The sequence below is a fragment of the Schistocerca cancellata genome, chromosome 2, assembly GCF_023864275.1.
Source record: "Schistocerca cancellata isolate TAMUIC-IGC-003103 chromosome 2, iqSchCanc2.1, whole genome shotgun sequence".
NCBI lineage: Eukaryota > Metazoa > Arthropoda > Insecta > Orthoptera > Acrididae > Schistocerca > Schistocerca cancellata.
Genome location: NC_064627.1, coordinates 871,639,042 through 871,665,206, shown reverse-complemented (window position 1 = coordinate 871,665,206; position 26,165 = coordinate 871,639,042). Strand labels below are relative to the sequence as shown.

The 26,165-nt window shown below is 41.5% G+C and overlaps 1 protein-coding gene across 4 annotated transcripts in view; it reads right to left on the bottom strand.

The window, feature by feature from the left end:
• LOC126162825 (uncharacterized) overlaps positions 1-26,165 on the bottom strand; it is a 132,861-nt gene that overhangs the window by 15,560 nt on the left and 91,136 nt on the right. For 3 of the 4 annotated variants that reach the window (XM_049919582.1, XM_049919584.1, XM_049919581.1), the window contains exon 3: positions 22,447-22,578. The exons of the other annotated variant lie outside the window; for it this stretch is intronic. In XM_049919582.1, coding sequence (XP_049775539.1) covers positions 22,447-22,578 — 132 coding nt within the window. The remainder of the gene's footprint in view (positions 1-22,446; positions 22,579-26,165) is intronic. 4 annotated transcript variants of the gene reach the window in all.

Genomic DNA, 26,165 nt, shown 5'->3' with positions numbered 1-26,165 from the left:
GCTACACAGTGTCAGCTAAGGGCCTCACTCCTCCCAAGGATAAAATCAAACCTGTTTTGGATTTGCCACATGCTCACTCGTTTAAGGGGTTGCGCAGGTTCATCAGAACAGTTAACTATTATAGGAAGCACTTGCCTGCCGCAGCCGAGGTTCAGGGGCCACCTAACAGACGTCCTTGCTGGCAAAAATACGACCGGTATCCACCCGGTCCCCTGGACCCCTGCCATGGAACAAGCTTTTGACAAATTGAAGCACCTACTAGCAAATGCAGTGACTGTTGCCCACCCGCATCTGGACGCTACATTTTTTATTACCGTGGATGCCAATGATACCACAGTAGGTCTGTCCTCAGCCAAACCGTCGAGATACTACCTCTCCTTTGCAGTTCTTTTCTAAGTAGCTCAACGGCGCTCAAAAAAAGTACTCAGCCTTTGATAGTGAGCTCTTGGCAGTTTACGAGGCTGTGAAACATTTTCGCGCCGAGGTTGAGAGTAGGGACTTCTACATTTTAACCGACCATAAACCTCTGGTTGCTGCTGTAAAGCAAAAAAGAACAAGGAAAATTTGCAGACTGTTAAAGACACTCTTACCGCTGCCGGTGTTGAACTGAATAATAAGAAGCTCCAGTTGCACCAGACTTTGGTAAGATTCTTAGGCTACATTGTGTCAGATAAGGGCCTCATTCCTTTCAAGGGTAAAATCAAACCTGTTTTGGATTTGCCACATGCTCACTCGTTTAAGGGATTGTGCAGGTTCATCAGAACAGTTAACTATTATAGGACGCACTTGCCTGCCGCAGCCGAGATTCAGGCCCCCCCTAACAGACGCCCTTGCTTGCAAAAATACGACCAGTATCTGCCCGGTCCCCTGGACCCCTGCCATGGAACAAGCTTTTGACAAACTGAAGCACTTACTAGCAAATGCAGTGACTGTTGCCCACCCGCATCCGGCCGCTACATTTTTTATTACCGCGGATGCTAGTGATACCACAGTAGGTGCCGTCCTCAGCCAAACCGTCGGAGATACTGCCTGTCCTTTAAAGTTCTTTTCTAAGAAGCTCAACGGTGCTCAAAAAAAGTACTCAGCCTTTGATAGGGAGCTCTTGGCAGTTTACGAGGCTGTGAAACACTTTCGCGCCGAGGTTGAGAGTAGGGTCTTCTACATTTTAACCGACCATAAACCTTTGGTTGTTGCTGTAAAGAACCTCCCAGCTGACTCTCCACCTAGATGCTTCCATCATTTGGACTTTATATTGCAATTTACCTCTGACATATGATACATCAAGGGTGCAGATAATGTGGTCGCAGGTTTTTTGTCTCATGTCGGTGCTCTCACAACTCTGATAGACCTCTCTAACTTGCCTCAGCTGCAGTCTGCCGATACGGACACTATGGACCTTATTTCCGATCACAGCTCGTCACTCAAACCTGTGTGATCCACCTTTCTACATCTACATCTACATTTATACTCTGAAAGCCACCCAACGGTGTGTGGCAGAGGGCACTTTACATGCCACTGTCATTACCTCCCTTTCCTGTTCCAGTCGCGTATGGTTCGCGGGAAGAACGACTGCTGGAAAGCCTCCGTGCATGCTCAAATCTCTCTAATTTTACATTCGTGATCTCCTCGGAAGGTATACGTAGGGGGAAGCAATATATTCAATACCTCATCCAGAAACACACCCTCTCGAAACCTGGACAGCAAGCTACACCGCGATGCAGAGCGCCTCTCTTGCAGAGTCTGCCACTTGAGTTTGCTAAACATCTCCATAATGGTATCATGCTTACCAAATAACCCTGTGACAAAACGCACCGCTCTTGTTTGGATCTTCTCTATCTCCTCTTTCAACCCGATCTGGTACGAATCCTACACTGATGAGCAATACTCAAGTATAGGTCGAACGAGTGTTTTGTAAGCCACCTCCTTTGTTGATGGACTACATTTTCTAAGGACTCTCCCAGTGAATCTCAACCTGGCACCCGCCTGACCAAAAATTAATTTTATATGATCATTCCACTTCAAATAGTTCCGCATGCATACTCCCAGATATTTTAGAGAAGTAACTGCTACCAGTCTTTGTTCCATTATCATATAATCATACAATAAAGGAGCCTTCTTTCTATGTATTTGCAACACATTACATTTTCCCGGTGTCATAGGCAAGTTTTGGTGTGACAAATCAACTGGTACACTGCATCCCTTCATACCCAAACCTCTAAAGAGACAAGTATTCAATAAATTACACAACCTAGCTCATCCAGGTGTGAGAGCCTCTACCAGACTTATTTCAGAGCGCTTCGTCTGGTGCAACATGCATTGCGACTGCCAAGCCCGTGCCTGCATTCCGTGCCAACAAAATAAAGTTTCGCGGCACACATCGCCCCCACTAGGCAGCTTCACCGCTTCTCCCGGTTGCTTCCAGCCCGTTCACATCGACTTGATGGGCCCCCTCACTCCCTCCAAGGGTTACAGATATGTGCTATCTATTATAGACAGAACCTCTCATTGGGTGGAAGCTGCCCCGCTACCCAATATTACATCCGAATCAGTGGCACAATCCTTCATAGACACTTGGATTTTATGCTTTGGCTGCCCTGTTTACTTGGTGACTGACCAAGGCCGTCAATTTGAGTCTGCCTTGTTTTCTGAACTATGTAGGCTGTGCGACATCAAGAAAATTCATTCAACAGCATACCACCCCCAAAACAATGGCCTCGTGGAACGTTGGCATAGGATGCTTAAGACGGCCCTACATTGCCATGGCCTCCTTTGGACGGAAGCCCTGCCATTTGTCTTACTCGGTTTGTGGACCACTTTCAAGGAAGACCTTGAAGGCTCAGTGGCCAAGTACGTCTATGGCCAGTCCCTTACACTGCCAGGCAAACTGGTTATGCCTACTCCAGTCGCCATACCGTCCAAACTGCTGTCCTTGGTAGAACGGGTGAGGTTACACTGTAACAAGCTTCAACCCCCACCCCCTTCCAGCCACACTCCGCCGCACACATATGTTCCCAAGGTGCTCGACACTTGCAAATTTGTGTTCCTTCGTGACGACACTGTAAAATCCCCATTACAGCTCCCTTACACGGGCCCATACAGAGTTGTCAGACGAACCAGTAACACAATGGACATCGTAATTAAGGGCTCAGTAACTACTGTCTCCCTCAACAGGGTTAAACCTGCTCACATCAAGTTTTCCCCTACCTCACCCACTGTTGAAGAGACCATGCTCTCTGGCCACCCTCGGCCTTCTTCCTCTGCTCATGATTCGAGTAAACTCACGCCTACACTGGCCCTATCAACGAGCCCACACTCATTCCAAGGTTTTCTGACTCCCAGCTCCCATAGCAGAGGCCCCAGCTCCCAGGGCTCTAACATAACAGTTCCATCTTCGTGTGACAGCACACCGCGCCGCTCTTCTAACTGGTGCAGCCCGGAGGTTCCGGCCATGCCCACTCAGACCTCACCGTCTGACACTCACCCCTCTACTCGCAGCACACCGCCCTCACTGTGCTACGGTTTTCCCACCTCACCGGCTCAGCATACCTCTCCGTTAGCAGGTGCCACTTATGAGCTCTCTACCCACGTTCATCCTAATGACATTTGTGGTTTATCTGTCATCGTTAGTAGTGATACCACATTAGTGCTGCTCGTGTGTAATGATTTGTGTAACTTGTTAGGTGGTGTGTCACAACATGTAGTGAAGCATTCCAAAATCTCTCGAAGTGCTACATTTGGCAACCTACATGCTTACATTAGGCCAAGTGGAAAGGTGATCATTAGGTTCCCTGCCGACGACACCCTTCCACAACAGTGCTCCTGCACTGGCCAACAACTATGACCGCCGACGTCGCTTCAAGACTTCAGCATCAGCATTCCAGGATTTGCTCCATGCCCTCCTCCCACACGGCCCGTGCCGTTAGACGTGGAGGAACTCACTGTAACCCACTTAAACTCTCACCAAGGGCCCCCCCCCCCCCCACCTTCGGGTACATACTCCATACTGCAGGGTGGGTGGGGGGCTATGTGGCATTGATCCATGGATCGATAGGCCAGAACATTTATGTGTGTATTATGTCTTCGAGTTGATCTTTGTTTTGTATACTTCTGGGACCTCAGTTCCCGCCTAGGCTTCGACCTGTGCATTTATCGTGTAATAAAAGTATTGATGATTAGAAGAGAGAACCGTGGTCATTACCTTACCACCTTGATATCTCCTTCAACTTCTTTTTAAACATTAAGGCAATACATGAACTTCTTAGAGATGTAAACACTTTGTTTTGTCCATGACATAAAGCCAGCAGAAAATAACAATGGATAAAGTAATATTGGTCTGTATCCAGTGAGGTACAAAAAACACAATAGGCAGGCTACACTAGATTCCACATTATGCTACGCACAATAATCCTGTTCTGTACATCTGACATCCAGGCTTATCTTCACAGAAACAGTAAATACATGTATGAGCAACATCACTTTAGAGAAGATGTTCAAAGTGACCACTTAGCATCTGCAAAAACTTCCCCTGTCGTTGGACCATACTTTTCTGGACCCCATGCAGCATAACTTCATCCACCATTGCCAAACTGACATGCATGCAAGCCATTAGTTTGTGTACATCCATGGGAGGATTACCAAAAACTTGTTACTTTAAGTGTACCCACAAACAAAAATCTGTGGATTAAAGTCTGGGAGCATGGAGGCCAGGATTTTGGACCTCTGTCCAATCCCCTTCCCTGGAAATACTTCATTTAAAGAGTTACAATATATGAAAAGGATAGTTACTACTCACCATCTAGAGGAGATGCTAAGTTACAAAAAGGCACAACAAAAAGACTGTTGGAAAGTTAGCTTTTGGCCAAGGCCTTTGTCAAAAGTAGACAACATACACACATGCACACACTAATGCAAATGCAACTAACACACACTTGACCACAGTCTCTGGCAGCTAGAGCCAGAACTTTCTGACAGTAATTTTGTTGTGCCTTTCTGCAACTCAGCATCTCCACTATATAGTGTGTAGCAGCTATATTTATCATATATTGTTACATTGCAGCCTAGATATTCCATTGTTTGTTTCATTTAAATAGTTATGCACATTCATTCCATCAGTGCACCATGCTGAAATCATAGCTGTCACCAGACACCAAGTGGAATGCTATTAGCATCAGGCAAAGTATTGCAAAGAAACATATGATACAGGGACACATTCAACAAGTCCGGCAACAGGTAAGGAGCCGAAGGTGCTCCTCCCATGATTCCAGCCCACTGGTTTATGCCAAAGTGTGCCTGAAAGCCATATTCATGGAAATCTTCATTATTTCCATTTGGTGCAAAAGCCATTCACAAAATTGTACTCACTGAATGTGGTCTTCTGGTCGCTGGTGATGAGTTAATGTGTAATGATATGGATGCAATTCTTCATTGTGCGACACTGAGATATATGAAACTGGCTGCATTATCACTGGTACTTTGCTGAGGTGACTGGTGAATGGTTTCAAGGATCGCATCTCTGTTTGTGGAGCATGTCTAGTCCTTGGATGACCTCTGTCCATTACTTGTGAAGACGTTGCTCCAGGAGACAAAGACATTCTTATTGGAATGGTGCCTTAGATGGTACTGTGCAGTATACACATGAACAGTAGCAGCAGCTTGGTTATTGGACGCACCCAGCACCGAAGGCATATCGATATATTCATCATTTTTGTATTTCATCGGGAAGCTGCTTGACATGAACTTGACAGATCCAATTATGATTGGGCACTATGTGGTTAGTAGGCATGTACATACAGTTTAATGGATCCCAGCGTCATATGATAGGCTACTGTCATGTGACAAAATGCTATACTGATTATTAACAGTGAGAACTAGGAAACAGACACCTAAAAAATTAAAAAGGATCCTGACAAGGATTTGAATGATAGCTCCATAGTGGATTTGGGTTTCATGTCCCAGCAGTCTACACAGTGAACTACAATGGCTAGTATGTAGTGTGGGGTAATACATGTTCCTCTGTATATTTTGATGCACTGCACAATGTGACAATGTTGCCAGCTCCTCTTTTTCATACATGTATTTTCAGAATGCACCCGATCTGATTTTGCTAGACAAACTTTTGTCTTGAATGTGTATGAGGTATCACTTGCCAACCTCCAAGTGCAGCATTTTTTTCTTCACACTGTATAATGATAGTAAGATGTGAACCAGAAGTAGGGGAGGAAAATAATGCTGTCTGTTGGGTGTACATCCAGACATTGGGTTTTCATATTTAAGTTCAATATTATAGACCTTCACTTACATGTCAAAATAACTGTGAAATCTAATAGGGAAATTAGCTTACAAAAGGTTTTAGCCAGAAAAGAAATTTTAGAGATGAAAAACATATTTAGGATGAGCAAACTTAAAATTATGAGTATATGACTATGATTATCATAATCAAATGCACATATGCCACTGTAAGCAGACTGTATAATTATAACCATTCTGATAATGAGATTAGAAATAAGAATGAAATGGAAGGAAGATATGCAAATTCTTTTAGATTATGTCATCATTATGTAAAATAAGGGAAAGGCAACTATTCATATACAGCAGATCAAAGCATGGAGCACAGAAACACTTAACAGCAAACAGCAATGATGCTAGCTTTCAAGCTCTTGCTCTTTTTCTAGCAAAAGTACACACATTCACATATACAACCACACAATCACCCAAACACACACTCCCATGGTTACAGCAAGACTGATTTTTGGAAGCAGTTGCCTGAGCTGGTGGAGGTGGGGAGATGGTAAGAAAGGACACAAAGAGGGTGTAGTGGGAAAGAGGCAGGTCTTTGGAGAGATGACTCTGTGGCTGCACAACAGGGTGAAATGAGTACAGAGGGTAGAGCAAATAGAGACATAGGTAGGATATTTGGAGGAGGAGAGGAAGGTAGATTTGGAGGGAGAAAGGGAGGGAAGAGAGGAGGCAGAGGCATAAAAGAAAGAGAGAATGCCCAGGTGTGTGTGTATGGGGGAGGGGGGGGGAGGATGGTTGGTTGGTTGGTTGTTTTGGGGAAGGAGACCAGACAGCATGGTCATCGGTCTCATCAGATTAGGGAAGGATGGGGAAGGAAGTCGGCCGTGCCCTTTCAGAGGAACCATCCCAGCATTTGCCTGGAGTGATTTAGGGAAATCACGGAAAACCTAAATCAGGATGGACGGACGCGGGATTGAACCGTCGTCCTCCCGAACGCGAGTCCAGTGTCTAACCACTGCGCCACCTCGCTTGGTGGTGGTGGTGGTGGGGGGGGGGGGGGGGGGGGGGGGGAGGACAGGATGAGTCTTGGGAGAAGACGGTGTTTGATTTGGATGCAGAAGACATGGGGTGGATAAAGAGAGAAAGCAAAAGATAAGATAGGCAGTGGGAACAATTATCAGATGTTTAGGCCAGGGATAAGTTGTGAATTCAAGATATGCTGGAGAAACATTTCCCATCTGCATAGTTCAGAGAAGTTTGTGCTGGAAGAGCATGTCCAAGTGGCCTGCATAATGAAGCAGCCATTGAAGTCATTTGCACCATGGTGCACAGCATGTTTGGCAAGTGGATGATTGAGTTTGTGGTTTGCCACAGATTGGCGAGGCCATTCATGCGAGTCAACAGTTACTTACTTGTCATACCCACATAAAATGCTGTATAGTAATTGCAGCATAGCTGCTGTATGATGTGGTTGCTTGCTTACACACACAGTTCTGTAACTGTACTGTGGTAGGAGGTAGTGAGTGGCTGCTTAGGACAGGTCTTGCACCTGGGCCAACCACAGGGAAATGACCCATAGGCTTCAGGGTTGGGAGTAGGATTGGAATAGAGATGTAAAAGAATATTCTGTGGGTTGTATGGATGGCAGAGCAATATTTTTGGATGATGTGGGTATGATTCTGGTAGAATATCCCTCATCTCAGGGCATGACAAGAGACAGTCAGAGCACTAGTAGAGGACATGGTTGAGCTTATCAATGCCAGAGTGATACTGAGTGATCAAGGGAGTGCTAGTCAGTAGCTCATTAACAGATTTACTGGTGCCAGAGGAGCAGATGGCATAGGAGATTTGTTTATGGTTGAGCTGCACAGTATATTATCTGTCAGTAAAGGCTCTGATAAGATGATAAGTGTAGTTCAACAACTCCTGCTTTCCACTGCATATGTGGCACCCATGGGTGGTGGGATTGTAAAAAAGAGACTTTTTAACTTGGAATGGGTGACAGTTGTTGAAGTGAAGGTTCTATGGTGATTGGCATGCTCAATATGGGCAGGCATATTTATGGAGCTGTCTGACAATGCAAATTAAAACTGGAGGACATTAAGGAGATGTGTCCAATAAATTTAGCCATCTAGAGGTTATTGAGAGTTTCATAGGATGTAATAGGCAGCAACTGACTGAAATGGGGGAAAGGAATAAAACACAAGATGAATGGGTATGTTTGAGATGAAATAGGGGAAGCAGCAGAGGATCAAATAAGTAAAGAGGCAAGCGTAGTAGAAAATCTTGAATAACACATGAGATATTGAATTTAACTGATGGAAGGAGACTATGTGAAAATTCAGCAAATGAAGCAGATGAAAGGGAATAAAGATGTATAAAAAAATAGACTGACAAAAAGTGCAAAATGGATAAGCAAGATTGGTTAGAAGACAAATGCAAGGCTGTAGAAGCATGCATAACCAGTGGGAACATAGATGTCACCTACAGCAAAATTAATTAGAGCTTTGGAGAAGGGAGAAGAAATGTATGAATACAGCTGTACGAATACCAAAGGTTCAGACGACAAGTCATTACTAATAGAAGTAGGATAAGCTGAAAGGCGGAAGGTATGTATGGAAGCATTATATAAGGGAAATGAACTTGAAGACAGTACTATGGAAAGGGAAGAGGAAGCAGATGATGAGATGGAAGATACAACATTGTGACAAGAATTTTGCCAGAGCACTGAAAGATCTAAGTTGTAATAAAGCACCTGGAATAGAGAAAACTGAAATCTGTGGGAGAGCCAGCTATGGCAGAACTATTCCATCTCATGTGCAAGATACATGAGACAGGTAGAACACCTGCAGACCTCAAGAAAAGTGCAATAATTCCAGTTCCAAAGAATGTAGGTGCTGAGAACTTTCAATATAACCAAATTATCAGTTTCATAAGCCATGGTTGCAAAATACTGACATGAGTTACACTATGTAATCAGAAGTATCTGGACACCCCCAAAAACATACGTTTTTCATATTGGGTGCATTGTTCTGCCGCCTACTGTCAGGTACTCCATATCAGCGACCTCAGTTGTCATTAGACATCATGAGAGAGCAGAATAGAGTGCTCCACAGAACTCACAGACTTTGAAGGTGGTCAAGTGATTGGGTATCAGTTGAGTCATATGTCTGTAAGCAAGATTTCCACATTCCTAAACATCCATAGGTGCACTGTTTCTGATGTGATAGTGAAGTGGAAACATGAAGGAACATGTACAGTACAAAAGCATACAGGCTGACCTCGTCTGTTGATTGACAGAGACCGCCAACAGTTGAAGAGGGTCATAATGTGTAATAAGCAGACATCTATACAGACCATCACACAGGAATTCCAAACTGCATCAGGATCTACTGCAAGTACTATGATAGTTAGATGAGAGGTGAGAAAACTAGGATTTCATGACTGAGCACTGGCTGCTCATAAGCCACACATAATGCCAGTAAATACCAAATGACGTTTCGCTTGGTGTAAGGAGCATAAACATTCGACACTTGAACAGTGGAAAAACATTGTGTGGAGTGACAAATCATGGTACACAATGTGGTGATCTGATGGCAGGGTGTGGGTATCACGAATGCCTGGTGAACTTCATCTGCCAGCACATCTAGTGCCAACAGTAAAATTCGGAGGCGGTGGTGTTTTCCAAGGAGGGGACTTACACCCCTTGTTGTTTTGCATGGCACTATCACAGCACAGGCCTACATTGATGTTTTAAGCACCTTCTGGCTTCCCACTACTGAAGAGCAATTTGGGAGTGGCGATTGCATCTTTCAACATGATCGAGCACCTGTTCATAGTGCACGGCCTGTGGTGGAGTGATTACATGACAATAACATCCCTGTCATGGACTGGCCTTCACAAGGTCCTGACCTGAATCCTATAGAACACCTTTGGGATGTTTGGGAATGCCGACTTTGTGCCAGGCCTCACCGACTGACATTGGTTCCTCTCCTCAGTGCAGTACTCTGTGAAGAATGGGCTGCCATTCTCCAAGGAACCTTCCAGTACCTAATTGAACATATGCCTGTGAGAGTGGAAGCTGTCATCAAGGCTAAGGTTGGACCAACACCATATTGAACTCCAGCATTACTGATGGAGGGCACCACAAACTTGTCGTGTGAAACCCAGCTCGCGCTATTCGTCCACAAGGCTCAGAGGGCCATAGACACGGGTTCACAGGTAGATGCCATGTTTCATGACTTCCGCAAGGTGTTCGATACAGTTCCCCACAGTCATTTAATGAACAAAGTAAGAGCATGTCAGACCAATTGTGTGATTGGATTGAAGAGTTCCTAGGTAACAGAACACAGCATGTCATTCTCAATGGAGAGAAGTCTTCCGAAGTAAGAGTGATTTCAGGTGTGCCGCAGGGGAGTGTCATATGACCGTTGCTATTCACAATATACATAAATGACCTTGTGGATGACATCGGAAGTTCACTGAGGCTTTTTGCAGATGATGCTGTGGTGTATTGAGAGGTTGTAACAATGGAAAATTGTACTGAAATGCAGGAGGATCTGCAGCGAATTGATGGGGATCTGCAGCGAATTGACGCATGGTGCAGGGAATGGCAATTGAATCTCAATGTAGATAAGTGTAATGTGCTGTGAATACATAGAAAGATAGATCCCTTATCATTTAGCTACAAAATAGCTGGTCAGCAACTGAAAGCAGTTAATTCCATAAATTATCTGGGAGTACGCATTAGGAGTGATTTAAAATGGAATGATCATATAAAGTTGATCGTTGGTAAAGCAGATGCCAGACTGAGATTCATTGGAAGAATCCTAAGGAAATTCAATCCGAAAACAAAGGAAGTAGGTTACAGTACACTTGTTCGCCCACTGCTTGAATACTGCTCAGCAGTGTGGGATCCGTACCAGATAGGGTTGACAGAAGAGATAGAGGAGATCCAACGGAGAGCAGCACGCTTCGTTACAGGATCATTTAGTAATTGTGAAAGCATTAAGGAAACGATAGGTAAACCCCAGTGGAAGACTCTGCAGGAGAGACGCTCAGTAGCTCGGTACGGGCTTTTGTTAAAGTTTCGAGAACATACCTTCACCGACGAGTCAAGGAATATATTGCTCCCTCCTACGTATATCTCACGAAGAGACCATGAGGATAAAATCAGAGAGATTAGAGCCCACACAGAAGCATACCGACAATCTTTCTTTCCACGAACAATACGAGATTGAAATAGAAGGGGGAACCGATAGAGTACTCTGGGTACCCTCCGCCACACACCGTCAGGTGGCTTGTGGGGTATGGATGTAGATGTAGATGTAAGTCATTTTCAGCCATGTGTTCTGATACTTTTCATCACATATTGTATTTACAGAGGAAACAAAAATTGGAAGAAACCAACCTCGGGCAAGGCCAGTTTGAGTTCCAGAGAAATACAGGAACACACAAGGCAATACTGACCTTATAACATATCTTAGAAGATAGGTTAAGGATAGACAAACATATGTTTATAGCATTTGGAGATTTAGAGAAAGCTTTCGACAATGATGATTGGAGTAAACTCTTCAAAATTTTGGGTGTAGCAGGGATAAAACAAAAGGAGTGGTAGGTTATTTGCAACTTCTACAGAAACCAGACTGCATTTATAAGAGTTGAAAAACATGAAAGGGAATCAGTATTTGAGAAGCGAGTGAGGCAGGTTTGTAACCTATCCCCTATGTTATTCAACCTGTACCTTGAACAAGCATTAAGGATAACCAAGGAGAAATTTGGAAAAAAGATTAATGTTCATGGAAAAGAAACGAAAACTTTGTGGTTTGCTGGTGACATTGTAATTATGCCAGAAACAACAAAGGACTTGGAATAGGACCTGAACAGAATGGACAGTGTCTTGAAAAGGGTTATAGGGTGAACATCAATAAAGATAAAATGAGGATAATGAGATTTAGTATTAAATCAGGTGATACTGGAGGAATTGGTTTTGCAAATGAGACACTAAAAGTGGCAAATGAGTTTGACTGAAGAGAACAGAAGATTTTGAAATGTAGTGCAGCAGCAGTAGCAGAACCAACAACAACTGGAGCAGCAACACAGCAATGCTTAAGGAGGAGCCAAAGGAAAAACACATCGGTGTCTTTCAGTGACAATTTTTTATGGTTTCAAGCCAAGAAGAAAATAAAAATGTGGGAAACCAGCCTGATAACTCACAGATAAGTCACAGCAACATCTTATTTTTAAACATTCAGGGTCTTGAAAGTAAAGTTAAAATTCTGGAGGAGTCATTGCCACAGTATAAGAATTCTTTCTTATGTCTATCTGAACATTGGCTTAAACAAGAACAAATACAATACTACGTACCAGAGGGTTATAAACATGGAAACAGTTTTTGCAAATCTCAGTACCGTAATGGTGGTACTGTTATCTATGTTTCAAATTAAATAGAGTGTAGAGCACTAGATCCTAGTTGGGCATGTGTAGAGAAACACTTTGAAATTACTGGGATCATATGTGACATAATTAAACTTGTATGTATCTACCATTCCCCTGATTCAGATGATAAAACTTTTTAGGTAATTTAGACAGTGTACTCTGCTACATAATGAAGTGGAAACAATATGTAACTGTAACTGGGGGAGACTTTAATTTAAGCTTTGATGTAACATGTAACAAACCCAGTGTAAATAAGCTACTGAATATGCTAAGGCAGCTCAACTTCCACCATGTAAATTCCGAACCAACAAGACTAAAAGCATTCTTGGATAATGCTTTTGTCAACTGTGCTCATGATACACTCCTGGAAATGGAAAAAATAACACATTGAGACCGGTGTGTCAGACCCACCATACTTGCTCCGGACACTGCGAGAGGGCTGTACAAGCAATGATCACACGCACGGCACAGCGGACACACCAGGAACCGCGGTGTTGGCCGTCAAATGGTGCTAGCTGCGCAGCATTTGTGCACCGCCGCCGTCAGTGTCAGCCAGTTTGCCGTGGCATACGGAGCTCCATCGCAGTCTTTAACACTGGTAGCATGCCGCGACAGTGTGGACGTGAACCGTATGTGCAGTTGACGGACTTTGAGCGAGGGCGTATAGTGGGCATGCAGGAGGCCGGGTGGACGTACCGCCGAATTGCTCAACATGTGGGGCGTGAGGTCTCCACAGTAAATCGATGTTGTCGCCAGTGGTCGGCGGAAGGTGCACGTGCCCGTCGACCTGGGACTGGACCGCAGCGACGCACGGATGCACGCCAAGACCGTAGGATCCTACGCAGTGCCGTAGGGGACCGCACCGCCACTTTCCAGCAAATTAGGGACACTGTTGCTCCTGGGGTATCGGCGAGGACCATTCGCAACCGTCTCCATGAAGCTGGGCTACGGTCCCGCACACCGTTAGGCCATCTTCCGCTCACGCCCCAACATCGTGCAGCCCGCCTCCAGTGGTGTCGCGACAGGCGTGAATGGAGGGACGAATGGAGACGTGTCGTCTTCAGCGATGAGAGTCGCTTCTGCCTTGGTGCCAATGATGGTCGTATGCGTGTTTGGCGCCGTGCAGGTGAGCGCCACAATCAGGACTGCATACGACCGAGGCACACAGGGCCAACACCCGGCATCATGGTGTGGGGAGCGATCTCCTACACTGGCCGTACACCACTGGTGATCGTCGAGGGGACACTGAATAGTGCACGGTACATCCAAACCGTCATCGAACCCATCATTCTACCATTCCTAGACCGGCAAGGGAACTTGCTGTTCCAACAGGACAATGCACATCCGCATGTATCCCGTGCCACCCAACGTGCTCTAGAAGGTGTAAGTCAACTACCCTGGCCAGCAAGATCTCCGGATCTGTCCCCCATTGAGCATGTTTGGGACTGGATGAAGCGTCGTCTCACGCGGTCTGCACGTCCAGCATGAACGCTGGTCCAACTGAGGCGCCAGGTGGCAATGGCATGGCAAGCCGTTCCACAGGACTACATCCAGCATCTCTACGATCGTCTCCATGGGAGAATAGCAGCCTGCATTGCTGCGAAAGGTGGATATACACTGTACTAGTGCCGACATTGTGCATGCTCTGTTGCCTGTGTCTATGTGCCTGTGGTTCTGTCAGTGTGATCATGTGATGTATCTGACCCCAGGAATGTGTCAATAAAGTTTCCCCTTCCTGGGACAATGAATTCACGGTGTTCTTATTTCAATTTCCAGGAGTGTATGTACTCCACCAAGGTAAAGGAATTTGTTTCCTCAGACAACTCTTATGTTAACAGTAGAGTTGAGACATTTTATAAAAGGGGATGAGAGCAAGGCTTCACAAAAGTTAACAAAATCCAATACCTTAATATTAACAAAACACAATCTCAGTAAACTGACACACCAGCTGAGCATAACTAACTGGGACAAATTATTTCAAAACTGTGATTTCAGTGCCCAAACAGTTTATGAAACATTCCACAATTACTTAATAGGTACTTTAAAAGCCCATCTTATTCAAAAGAAATATAATAAAACAAGAAATGGTAAATTGTGGCACACCAAAGAACTGGAGAATCTAAAAAATAAGCTACTGCTTTGAAGCGCCTTGGCATAGTAAACAATTCTAATGAAATTAAGGATCTCGAAAAAACCACTAAGAAACTGCATAAGAAAGAGTTACAATTGGAAAAACATAGGTACAGCACAAATCTCATAAAAATAGTAAAACCCAATGCAAAACAGCCTGGTCAGTAATAAGTATTGTTAAAGGTGAAGTCAGAAACTTTGACAAGACAGTCCCAATATCAGCAGATACATTCAACAAATATTTTGTAAGCTGTGCTGATAGTATCAAAAAGTTGATCAGTAAACCCAATGTAACATAGATAGATTATCTTAAGGGTGCAAACCTAAATCATAATAGGGGCAGATCATCATTGAAACACTTTAAAGATGTACGCCTACATGAAGTTCTTAAAATAGTCAAAGAAATAAAAAATTCATACAGTACAGATATTTTTAATATGTCAGACAAATCAATTGAAAGAAATCATACATTACATTGCAGCACCATTAACATATTCTATAAACCTGTGTATCATAGAAGGGGTTTTTCCTGATTGTCTAAAACTATCCAAGGTGACTCCAATCTTTAAGAAGGATATCAAATCAGATCCTGCAAATTACAGACCAATTTCACTAATTCCAGTACTAGGAAAAGTCTTTGAAGGCATACTATATCAGCAGATGTATGAGTACCTAGAACTAAATGATATGTTAAGCGCATCACAGTTTAGTTACAGAGAAGGAAGTCAGCTATACATGCCATAGAGCTCTTAGTCAAAGACATTTTAGCAGCATTCGAGGACCATGCTCACACACAGGTAACCTTATGTAATCCGAGCAAAGCCTTTGACTGTGTTGACCACTCACTTTCACTCTCTCTAAACTTGAGTACTATAGAATATGTGATTAAAGTTTAAAACTCATCAAATCATACCTCAATAAAAGGAACAGGTGGTGAGTTCAGGAAGTAATTTGTCAAATACACTCAAGGTTCAATGCGGAGTGCCACAGGGATCTAAATTGGGACCACTTCTCTTCCTTGTACACATAAATGACTTACAAGGAAATATAGATGTAAAGATGTATATGTATGCAGATGATACAACTTTTCTATCTGTAAACCATGTATTTGATAACTTTGTAAGTGGTATGAAATTGGCAAAAGAAAATGGAACATCATGGTTTTATGCAAATGGTCTACTATTAAATGAGGAAAAGACCCAGAATATGTGGTTTGGTCTATCAAAGACTACAAAAATACAAAATCAAAATGCAAAGTTTTTAGGTATCATACTTGGCAACATCTAACATGGAACACTCATGTTGATCACATAGTGGTTAGGTTGTCAAGAGTTATATATTTGTTGAAGAGGCTGATGTGTTGTGTGACATTTGAGTATGTAAGGACAGTGTACTTTGCCTTTTTTCAATCTGTTTTAGGGTATGGCTTAATACTCTGGGGAAACAGCAGAAAAATAAATGAAATTATGGTGATCCAGAAGAAAGCAATCAGAGTAATGGTTAAGGTAGATAATAGGACTCATTGTAAACCATTATTCATTAAATATAGAATTTTTACAGTTATTAATTTATAGATTCTTGACAGCGTTAACCACATACTTGCTGAACTACCTAACTTAAATCAAAGGCATGACTACTATACAAGAACCTGTACTTATCTGCTGTTGCCACAAATTTAAGTTCTGCTGTTGCCACAAATTTAAGTGCATTTGCTAATAGTTTACTTACACATTAGTTTCCAAAACATATTTAGTGTCCTTTTACATCTTTATTTAATATATTATCATCATCACTTAGTAAATCTCTTAACTAATTTCCAAACTACCATGGATACTAAGTGTGTGAGCTGTAGTAGGAAAGTTAGTTCAGGGGTTTTGTGCAGCTGTTGTGACAGGTGGTTTCATTGGGAAATTTGTAGTGGCATGGGAATTGGGGAAGCAAACGAGACTCTTCCATTCTTTTGCAGGGTTTTCTCAAGAGATAGGATTATAGCTGAACAGGAGGAGAAAATTAGAGCCCTCCAGGCTGATTTAGATGGAGCGAGGGAGGAACTGAAGAGGTTAAGGGGGGAGAAAGATAAACAGCAGTGGGAAGTGGTAGATGGGAACAGGGGCCACAGAAAAATAACAGTGTCTGACAGTTTCCCAATTGGCACAAACAATAGATCTGCCTTGCTACCACAGTTAAGTAAGGAAGAGGCTCCAGTGGAAGTAGATGTAGTTAAGATGCAACAGTGTCTCACTATGAAACCAACTGTTTCAAAAAAAGTAGAAAGTAAGAGGAAAGTTCTGTTGCTAGGTAGCAGCCATGGAAGAGGTGTGGGCCAGATTTTGGAAAAATTAGGTGACAGGTACCAGGTCACAAACTTTTTCAAGCCAAGTGTATGTCTTAGCCAGGTGGTAGAGGATATAGGTTCCTTGTGCAAGGGTTTCTCAAAGCAGGATCATGTGATGACAGTGGGTGGAGTGGGAAAGAGTATTGATAGGGATCAGAGCTACAGTATTGAGTGTGACCTGGTGAAAATAGCCTTGGCAATGACCCATACCAATGTTGGGCTGGTGCCTGCTTTCGTGTGGCATGATCAGCCCCAGTTGAACCGCTCTGTCACAAGGGTAAATATGGAGTTGGACCAGTTGCGTAGGGTGGCCATGCTGTCAGACATTGGATTGGTTCCTGTTGAGACTATTGATAGGGGGGATTTCACAAGGCATGGCCTACACCTCAGTAGGAAAGGGAAGGGTAAACTGGCAGTGGGTGGAGTGGGAAAAAGTATTGATAGGGATCAGGGCTACAGTATTGAGTGTGACCTGGTGAAAATAGCCTCGGCAATGACCCATACCAATGTTGGGCTGGTGCCTGCTTTCGTGTGGCATGATCAGCCCCAGTTGAACCACTCTGTCACGAGGGTAAATATGGAGTTGGATCAGTTGTGTAGGGTGGCCATTCTGTCAGACATTGGATTGGTTCCTGTTGAGACTATTGATAGGGGGGATTTCACAAGGCATGGCCTACGCCTCAGTAGGAAAGGGAAGGGTAAACTGGCAGGGTTGTTAGCGAAATCCATAAGGGGGGACACTAGTACTCATGTATGTACCTCTTTTTTAGACTAATATCAGTGTCCAGTGAGAAGTTCAGGCAGGCAGGTGCTAAAGAGGTCCAAAACTAACAAGATTCTCACAACATTAAAGTAAATAATAATGTTACCATATTTAACCAAAATATTGGTGGATTAAAGAAAAAAGTAGATTCTCACAAAAGTAAAGTAAAAAATGATGTTACCATTTTTCACCAAAATATTCTGGGATTGAAGAATAAAGTAGATGATCTCCTGGTTTGTTTAGATGACATTGAATCTGATAATGTAATAGATATAATATGCCTGTCTGAGCATCACATTGTGTCTGATAAGGAAAACGTAAATACCAGTGGTTATAAACTAGCTGCACATATGAGTAGAGGGAATAAGGTGAGAGGAGGAGTTGCTATACATGTCAAAAGTTATTACTGTATAAAAAACTTAGATACAAAACAGTTTTGTTTCGAGCAACATATAGAAGCATGTGCCTGTCAACTTAAACTGAAGGAGGGCTCTTTTATAATTGTAACAGTATATAGGTCCCCTTCAGGAAACTTTCATTTATTCCTGCAAAACTTGGATGCCTTGTTGTGCTATCTGTCAGATAGGGGAAAGCAAACTATTATTATTTGTGGGGACTTCAATGTTGATTCACTGAAAGAGTGTAATAGGAAGAATGACCTGGAAGTCTTGCTCGGTTCTTTCAATTTGACATTTGTCATTGATTTTCCTACTCGGGTAGTAAAGTACAGCAGCACATTGATAGATAACACTTTTATAGACCAAGATAAGTTTAAAAACATAAATTCTTGTCCTGTTGAGAATGGCCTTTCTGATCATGGTGCTCAGCTAGTTACAGTACATGAAATAGCTCCATTCTGTAATTCAAAACTACCCTCCAAAGTTGTGCATTCAATGAATGACTCAACAATTAGAAATTTCAGGGAAAATCTTCAGCAGTTAGACTTAGATGGGGTGTACAAGGAACCCCATGCTAATTTAAAATATAACTTATTTCATGATACACTTGTAAGATAATTTTAAAACTGTTTCCCCAAGAAAGTAGTTAAATCTAATAAGAAACCATGCAAAAAACCTTTGCTTACTAAAAGAATAAAAATATCTTGTAACCACAAAAGGGAACTGTATCTAACAACAAGAAAGAGTAATGACCCAGAAACAGCCAAATGTTATAAAAACTACTGTGCTACATTAAGAAAGGTTATTAAAAACCCCAGAAGCATGTGCATCATGTCAGATTAATACCTCTGATAACAAAATCAAAACAATTTGGAATATTATTACAAGGGAGACAGGGCAACCAAGAGTACAGGATGACGACATTACCATCAAAGCAAATGGAAACTTGACAAACAACAAGCTGGAAGTCGAAAACATTTTGAATAATCATTTTTTAAATGTTGTAGAGGAAACAGGATCTAAATGTTCATTAGAAGAAGCAAGGCAGTTAATGGAAGAGGCCTTACCCACACAATTTGATACAATTGAAATTCCACCCACCTCTCCTTCTGAAATTAGGAAGATAATAAGCTCTCTCAAGAATAAAAGCTCAAATAGAATTGATGGCATTTCCAGCAAGATAATTAAAGCTTGTTCCCAAGAGATAAGTGGGATTCTTAGCCACATACATAATAGCTCTCCGAAGCAGGATATTTTCCCAAATAGACTGAAGTATGCCATTGTTAAACCACTGCATAAAAAAGGGGATACAACTGATGTCAACAACTACCACCCAATCTCTCTTCTGACTGTCTTATCCAAAAATTCTTGAAAAAGTAATGTATTGTACAGTAGCTTCACACCTTTGTAAAAATAAAGTTTTAACAAAATGTCAGTTTGGTTTCCAGAAAGGTTTATCAAAGGAAAATGCTATATATACTTTCACTAATTAAATATTAAATGCTCTGAGTAACTAGAAGTCACCCATTGGGATTTTTTGTGATCTCTCAAAGGCTTTTGATTGTGTAAATCATGGAATACCTCTAGATAAGCTCAAGTACTGTGGTATTAATGGGACAGCACTCAAATGGTTTAAATCATACCTAACTGGAAGAGTGCAGAAAGTTGAAATAAGCAGTTCACATAATATGCAAAAACAGGTGATTTCTCAAACTGAGGAACAATCAAGAAGTGGGTGCCACAAGGTTTGGTCTTGGGTCCTCTGCTGTTCTTAATATATATTAATGACTTGCCATTCTGTATTCATGAAGATGCAAAGCTGGTACTTTTTGCCGATGATACAAGTATAGCTATCACATCCAACAGACAAGAATTAACTGATGCAATTGTAAACAATGTTTTTCACAAAATCATTAACTGGTTCTCTGAAAATGGGCTCTCATTAAACTTTGACAAAACGCAGTATACACAGTTCCACACAGTAAATGGAATGACACCATTAATAAATATAGACTTTGATCAGAAATCTGTAGTTAATGTAGAATATTCATTATTTCTAGGTGTTTGCATTGATGAGGGGTTGAACTGGAAAAACGCGCTGAAGATCTGCTGAAATGTTTGAGTTCGGCTACTTATACTATTAGGGTCATTGCAAATTTTGGTGATATACATCTCAGTAAATTAGCTTACCACGCCTTTTTTCATTCTCTGCTCTCGTATGGCATCATATTCTGGGGTAACTCATCACAAAAGTCTTTGGTCACTTACCTAATAGCATCAAAAGTCTGACAGATAACCATATAGCATTTAAAAGGAAATTAAAAGAATTTCTGAATGGCAACTCCTTCTACTCATTAGATGAATTTTTGGGTGTAGTAAGTGGGCAATTTCCCCACCCCCCCACCAAAAAAAAGAAAAAAAATTAAGTGTCATGTAATATTCTGTGTAATGTTATATCTTGTATAGACACCTTTTATTAACCTGACACGTTCCACATCATTACGAAGTGTCATATTCATGATCTATGGAACAAGTACTAATCTAATCTAAAATAGATTAGCTAAAACTAACAATAGTCATAAGTATATGGCAATTAAAATATATAAAAAGTTGTCTAAGAATGTGTCAATCTAGCCTGACAAATTACTTAAAGAAAATGTACATAACTTCTTGTTAACTAATCCATTCATTCATTAGAAGAATTTTTAGAAATGCCCAATATCAACTTAAATATGTAAAAATTTATTTTGTAAAATTAATAAGTTAAGTGAACTGACGAAGTCTATTGCATGTAATAATGCTGAATGACCAATAAAGACTCTGAATCTGGAAGAATGCTGAAGATCAGATGTGTACATGGAGTAACTAATGAGAAGGTACTGGGTTGAACTTGGGGGAGTGGGGGGGGGGGGGGGATTTATGGCACAACTTAACTAAGAGAAGGGACTGATCAAAAGGACACACCATAAGGCATCGTGGGATTGCCAGTTTGATAATGGCAGGAAAATTGGTGAGTAAAAATTGCAGGGTGAGACCAAAGCTTGAAACACCCTAAGCAGATTCAAATGGATGTAGGTTGCAGTAGTTATGCAGAGATGAGAAGCCTTCACAGGAGAGCTGCATCATACCCATCTTTGTACTGAAGACTACAACATGTTTTCATTTTAACTTTTTTCGAAACTGTGAAAAAATGAGAACTACTGTATATTACAGAGGTTCTCCTACCTAGTTGTGTTAGCAACTGTAACATAAATATTGTTATGTTGATGGTGAAATACAAGAAAGAAGGTTTTACCAGTGTAGATATTTTCAAGCAACATCAAAACTAAGGTTTTGATGTTCAGTGATATTCAGTGAATGGCATACCAGTCATGTAAGTATGCTATTTTGGAGTCGAGTTTAAACATTTTAAAGTATTTTACAATCATTTCATGTGAGGATATGTGACCTTCTACTTCTTTATACTAAAACTACATGGTATCTCTGAACAGTGTAAACAACTGGGGGGGGGGGGGGGCTGGAATAAATACTATTCAATAAACTTGTGTTCAGAAATGTATGGTTTCAGTGCTCAGATGGTAATTTTGACCCAATATAGTAACATTTCCATAATGACATGCTGTCATTCCCTATCCATATGTGACAATGTAGGATCTCCAAGGCATAGTGGACACCACCAAGTAGTACCGGTTCAACCCCAGTGTGTTGGCACTGAACATGGGATCAGCCATCCTTCCATAATACTGCACAGGTAAGGCATATTTGCAATTCTTGTGAGTCATATGGCCTCTAATGATGGAAGAAATGCCTTTGTCAGTATGAAGGATCATATTTGAACTACATTACAATGGTCTGTACCAACTCAACCAATCCATAAACAAAGGAAGATGTTCTTGAAATGCCATCTTACCACAATGCAGAAATACGCTGGTACACCACCATGCACACATGAACCTTCACAATTTCAAAGGCACTTCTTCAAACAAGAGATGCAATGTATCCTGTGGGAATTTCATATAAATCTTGCAGTCAATAAAATAATTCTTTTTTCTTACTATAATTCATGTATACTTTCATCAATTTATTTTAGGAATATCTCATTTGAATTATAAGCTAATTACATAGATGCTGTTTGTTTGCTTTACCTTCCATTATGCTTTCTGCCAGAGCAGTAATAATGTGAGAGCTCAGGCGCTGTTCACCTGGTGAAATATTTATGTTATCTTTGTAACACTGATGAGCTACCAGGAGAGCTATTAGTGTGCATGCATTGCTTCCTGAAAAAGTACTTAACAGTTACTTTTCAGTTTATGTTTCTTAAAACTTGACTTACATAATAAGAAGAAATACATGGAATAATTCTGTTATAGATCATCAATGAAGGCATGTACTCTAATGTAGACATGACTTCATTTTTTAAATAAATATAAACAATGATTTTCCAGTTGTTTGAAACAGATTACAAACTAGTGGATTAATCTCTGAAACATTACTGAAAAATCATAGACATGGCCAGCAGCAGAGAAATGTACATTTGTATATGAAGAAATTTCTCATTTTTTCTGCCAAAATGTCACTGTGTTTGGAAAACTATGATCAAAACGATCATTTCTGGTTAGTGCAAGTAGTATCTTATCATTGTGCCAGACATATTTAACCAGTAGTTTCATTTTCCTACTTTTCACTTCCCAAAGTGCTGTCTTCCCAATTTCTTTTACTTAATATCTTATTCATTGTGTTCCGAGGTATCTACGGTGACCATAACTATCAAATGCACCGATTGCTGCATAGTTTACAAGAATGGAAAGAAATAAGTAATACATGTTATTGGAAACTGAAGAATAAAGAAAGTGAGTGAAGGAAAGATAAGAAGTACAGCAGAAATGAAAAGATAAGTCCATCAAATCTTTGAAGAAAGACAAAGTGAGGTGTGCTCATAAAATATGAGCTAAATAAATAGTTATTCATAATAAAATAAAATGAGTCAAGTCACTCAATAGAGTAATAATTTAATGAAACTGTTAAACAAGGATTATAATGTAACTGGACAGATAAAGAATCTACTCACCAAGCATTGGCAGGAGAACACACATATAAAGGTATTACAGTTTGCAAGCTTTCAGAGCCAGTGGCTCCCTCTTCTGGTAGATGGGTTGAAGGGTAAGGAAGAGGGGTGAAGGAAAAGAACTGGTGAGATTTAGGAAAACAGGTAGAGTACAGAAAAGTCACCCAGGAACACAGGTCGTCTCCTAACCAGATGGGATGTGAAGGAAAGGCTGACTGTTGGGGACTGCACATATGAGATTTCTCACTGACAATCAGTCTTCCCTTCACATTCCATCGGGTGAGTCTCCACTGACCCAACGTTCCGGGAAACTTTTCCAAACTCCACCCATTTTCCTAAATATCACCAGCCCTTTTCCTTCACCCCTTTTTCCTCCCCTTCAACCCTTGTGCCAGGAGGAGCCACTGGCTCTGAAAGCTTGCAAACTATAATAACTTTTATATTGTGTTCTCCTGCCACCACTTGAGTAGATTTTTTACATATTCAATTACGTTATATTTCCAAAAATCGATTATTTTTGTTGTTAAACAATGAGAGGTGTAAAGAAAGAATAAAACCTTAAAATAACTTCACAACGAGAAGCGCTGGTGTTTTAGAACTAGCTTGTCCCTTTCCAAGGCACTGTGTAAAAACTGAAAGATGAATAGAATTTTTATGGGTGCTTGAGAGAGGTCAAAATACAGGACACTTCTCCAGTGAAATTGATCTACCTCTTGCTAGTAAACTTGGTGAACCCTTGAAATATGTGATGTATACATGTTGTTTTATGCCACTAGCATTTTATAGATACTGTTGCTTAAGGAGGAATAAATGTATTTTGAAATTAGTCAACAGCACTTATTTTTGCCTCTGTGGTTGGGAGGAGCTTTCACATGGCAGGACTGATGACCTCATCAATCACAGTTTCATAACCCTAACTTTCAGCCACTGATCCTCCCATGAAATAAGGCACTGTGCCTCACAATGAGATAATTGCTTGTGCCACTGTAGGTACTGTGCAAACCTAATTGTCTCCTCTGTCAATTTGTTTTCATGAATTCCTGCAAGTCCTGACTCCCAGAACAAAGTCACCTCCTTCCCTAGATATTGTGGGTGTGAGAGGAAGGGAGCCCTCGACGGGATGCACTGCTGGCTCAAATGAATGGAAGTGCATTAAGGGAACTGAAACAGGATTTGATAGCTTGACAAGATCATTTTGTTCATGATTCTTGAGATCATGATTGTGGAAAACCACAAAGCAGCTAAAATGTTACAATGTTACCCTCGCATGGAACCATTACTGAAGATGGGGCAGAAGGTCACACCAGACATCAGTAAAGACTGATATTTGGTTCATATTGGATTGTGCATATTACATATATTTTTGTTGATATAAAAACAAAAACAATCAATTATTGACAAAATTATTTAATTAGATAGATAGAAAAATGCACACGCCAAGTGGCAGCAGAACACACACATCATGGGCAAGCTTTTGAAGCCATTGACTCCCTCTTCAGACAGAAGGGTTGAAGGGGAAGGAAGAAGGGTGAAGGAAAAGGACTGGAGAGGTCTAGGAAAAGATAGATTTTGGGAAAGTCACCCGCAACCACACATAAGGGGAGACTTACTGTATGGGATGAGAAGGAGAGACTGATCGTTGGGGACTACATTGGACAAGATTTGAAAACCTGAGACCTTAAAGGTGGAAGACAGGGTAATATGCAAGACAGAAATTACTAGTAAAAAATTGTGCATGAGTTAATAAGAGCAAAAAGGTAAGTGCATTGTACATAACAGAGATGGGAGGGAGGCAGTGAAAAATAGATGGAAAAGACAATATAAGAGGAAGAAAACTAAAGCAGAGTAAAGTAAAGAGTAGTTACAGTGAAGAAATGCTGGAACAGAAGAAATTAACGTAAATTAATGCCAATTGGATGGTGAGAATCAAGGACATGTTCTAGTGCTAGTTACCACCTACAGAGTTCTGAGAAAATGGTGTCTGGGTGAAGAATCCAGATAACATGTGTGGTGAAACAGGTGCCAAGGTCATGAATGTCAAGTTGTAGAGCATTTTGCTCTGTGTCATTTCACAGGTGGCTCTCCCTTTGATAGTATATGTTTTGCCAGTTACAGGGCTATTATAGGTGGAGGTAGGAGGGTGCTTAGGGCAAATCTTGCAGTGGGGATGGTCACAGGGGTAGGAGCCATACGGTATGAAGATGGGTGCAGAAGGACCATAGGATCTGACAAGAATATTGTGGAGATTGGGAGGGCGACAGAAAAGATCTCATTTCAGGGCATGATTTGAGGAAGTCATGGCCCTGTCGAAGTAGCTGATTAAGACATTCCAGACCAGAATAACATTGAGTCACCAATGGTGTGCTCTGAAGCTGTTTTATGGAGGGATCAGCAATAACAGGATTGGATGTGATGGCCCAGAAAATCTGCTTTTTAACTAGGCTGGTTTGGTAATTATGTGCAGTGAAGGCTGAGGTGAGAATGGTTGTGTATTGCTGTAAAGAGTCTGCATCCAGACAAATACATTTGCCTCAGATGCCAAGGCTGTATGGGAGGGAACTTTTGACATGGAAAGGACAGAAACTGTTAGAATGTAAGTACTGTTGTTTGTTGGCAGGTTTAATGTGGATGGAAGTATTTAGCTGGCCTTCAGTGAGGACAAGATCAACATCAAAGAAAGTGGTATGGTATTCGGAATAGGACCATATGAAATTTAATTGGGAGAAGGTATTCAGAGACTCCAGGAATTTTAGCAGGTCAGCCTCCTCATGTGTCCATATGGTAAAGATGTCATCAATG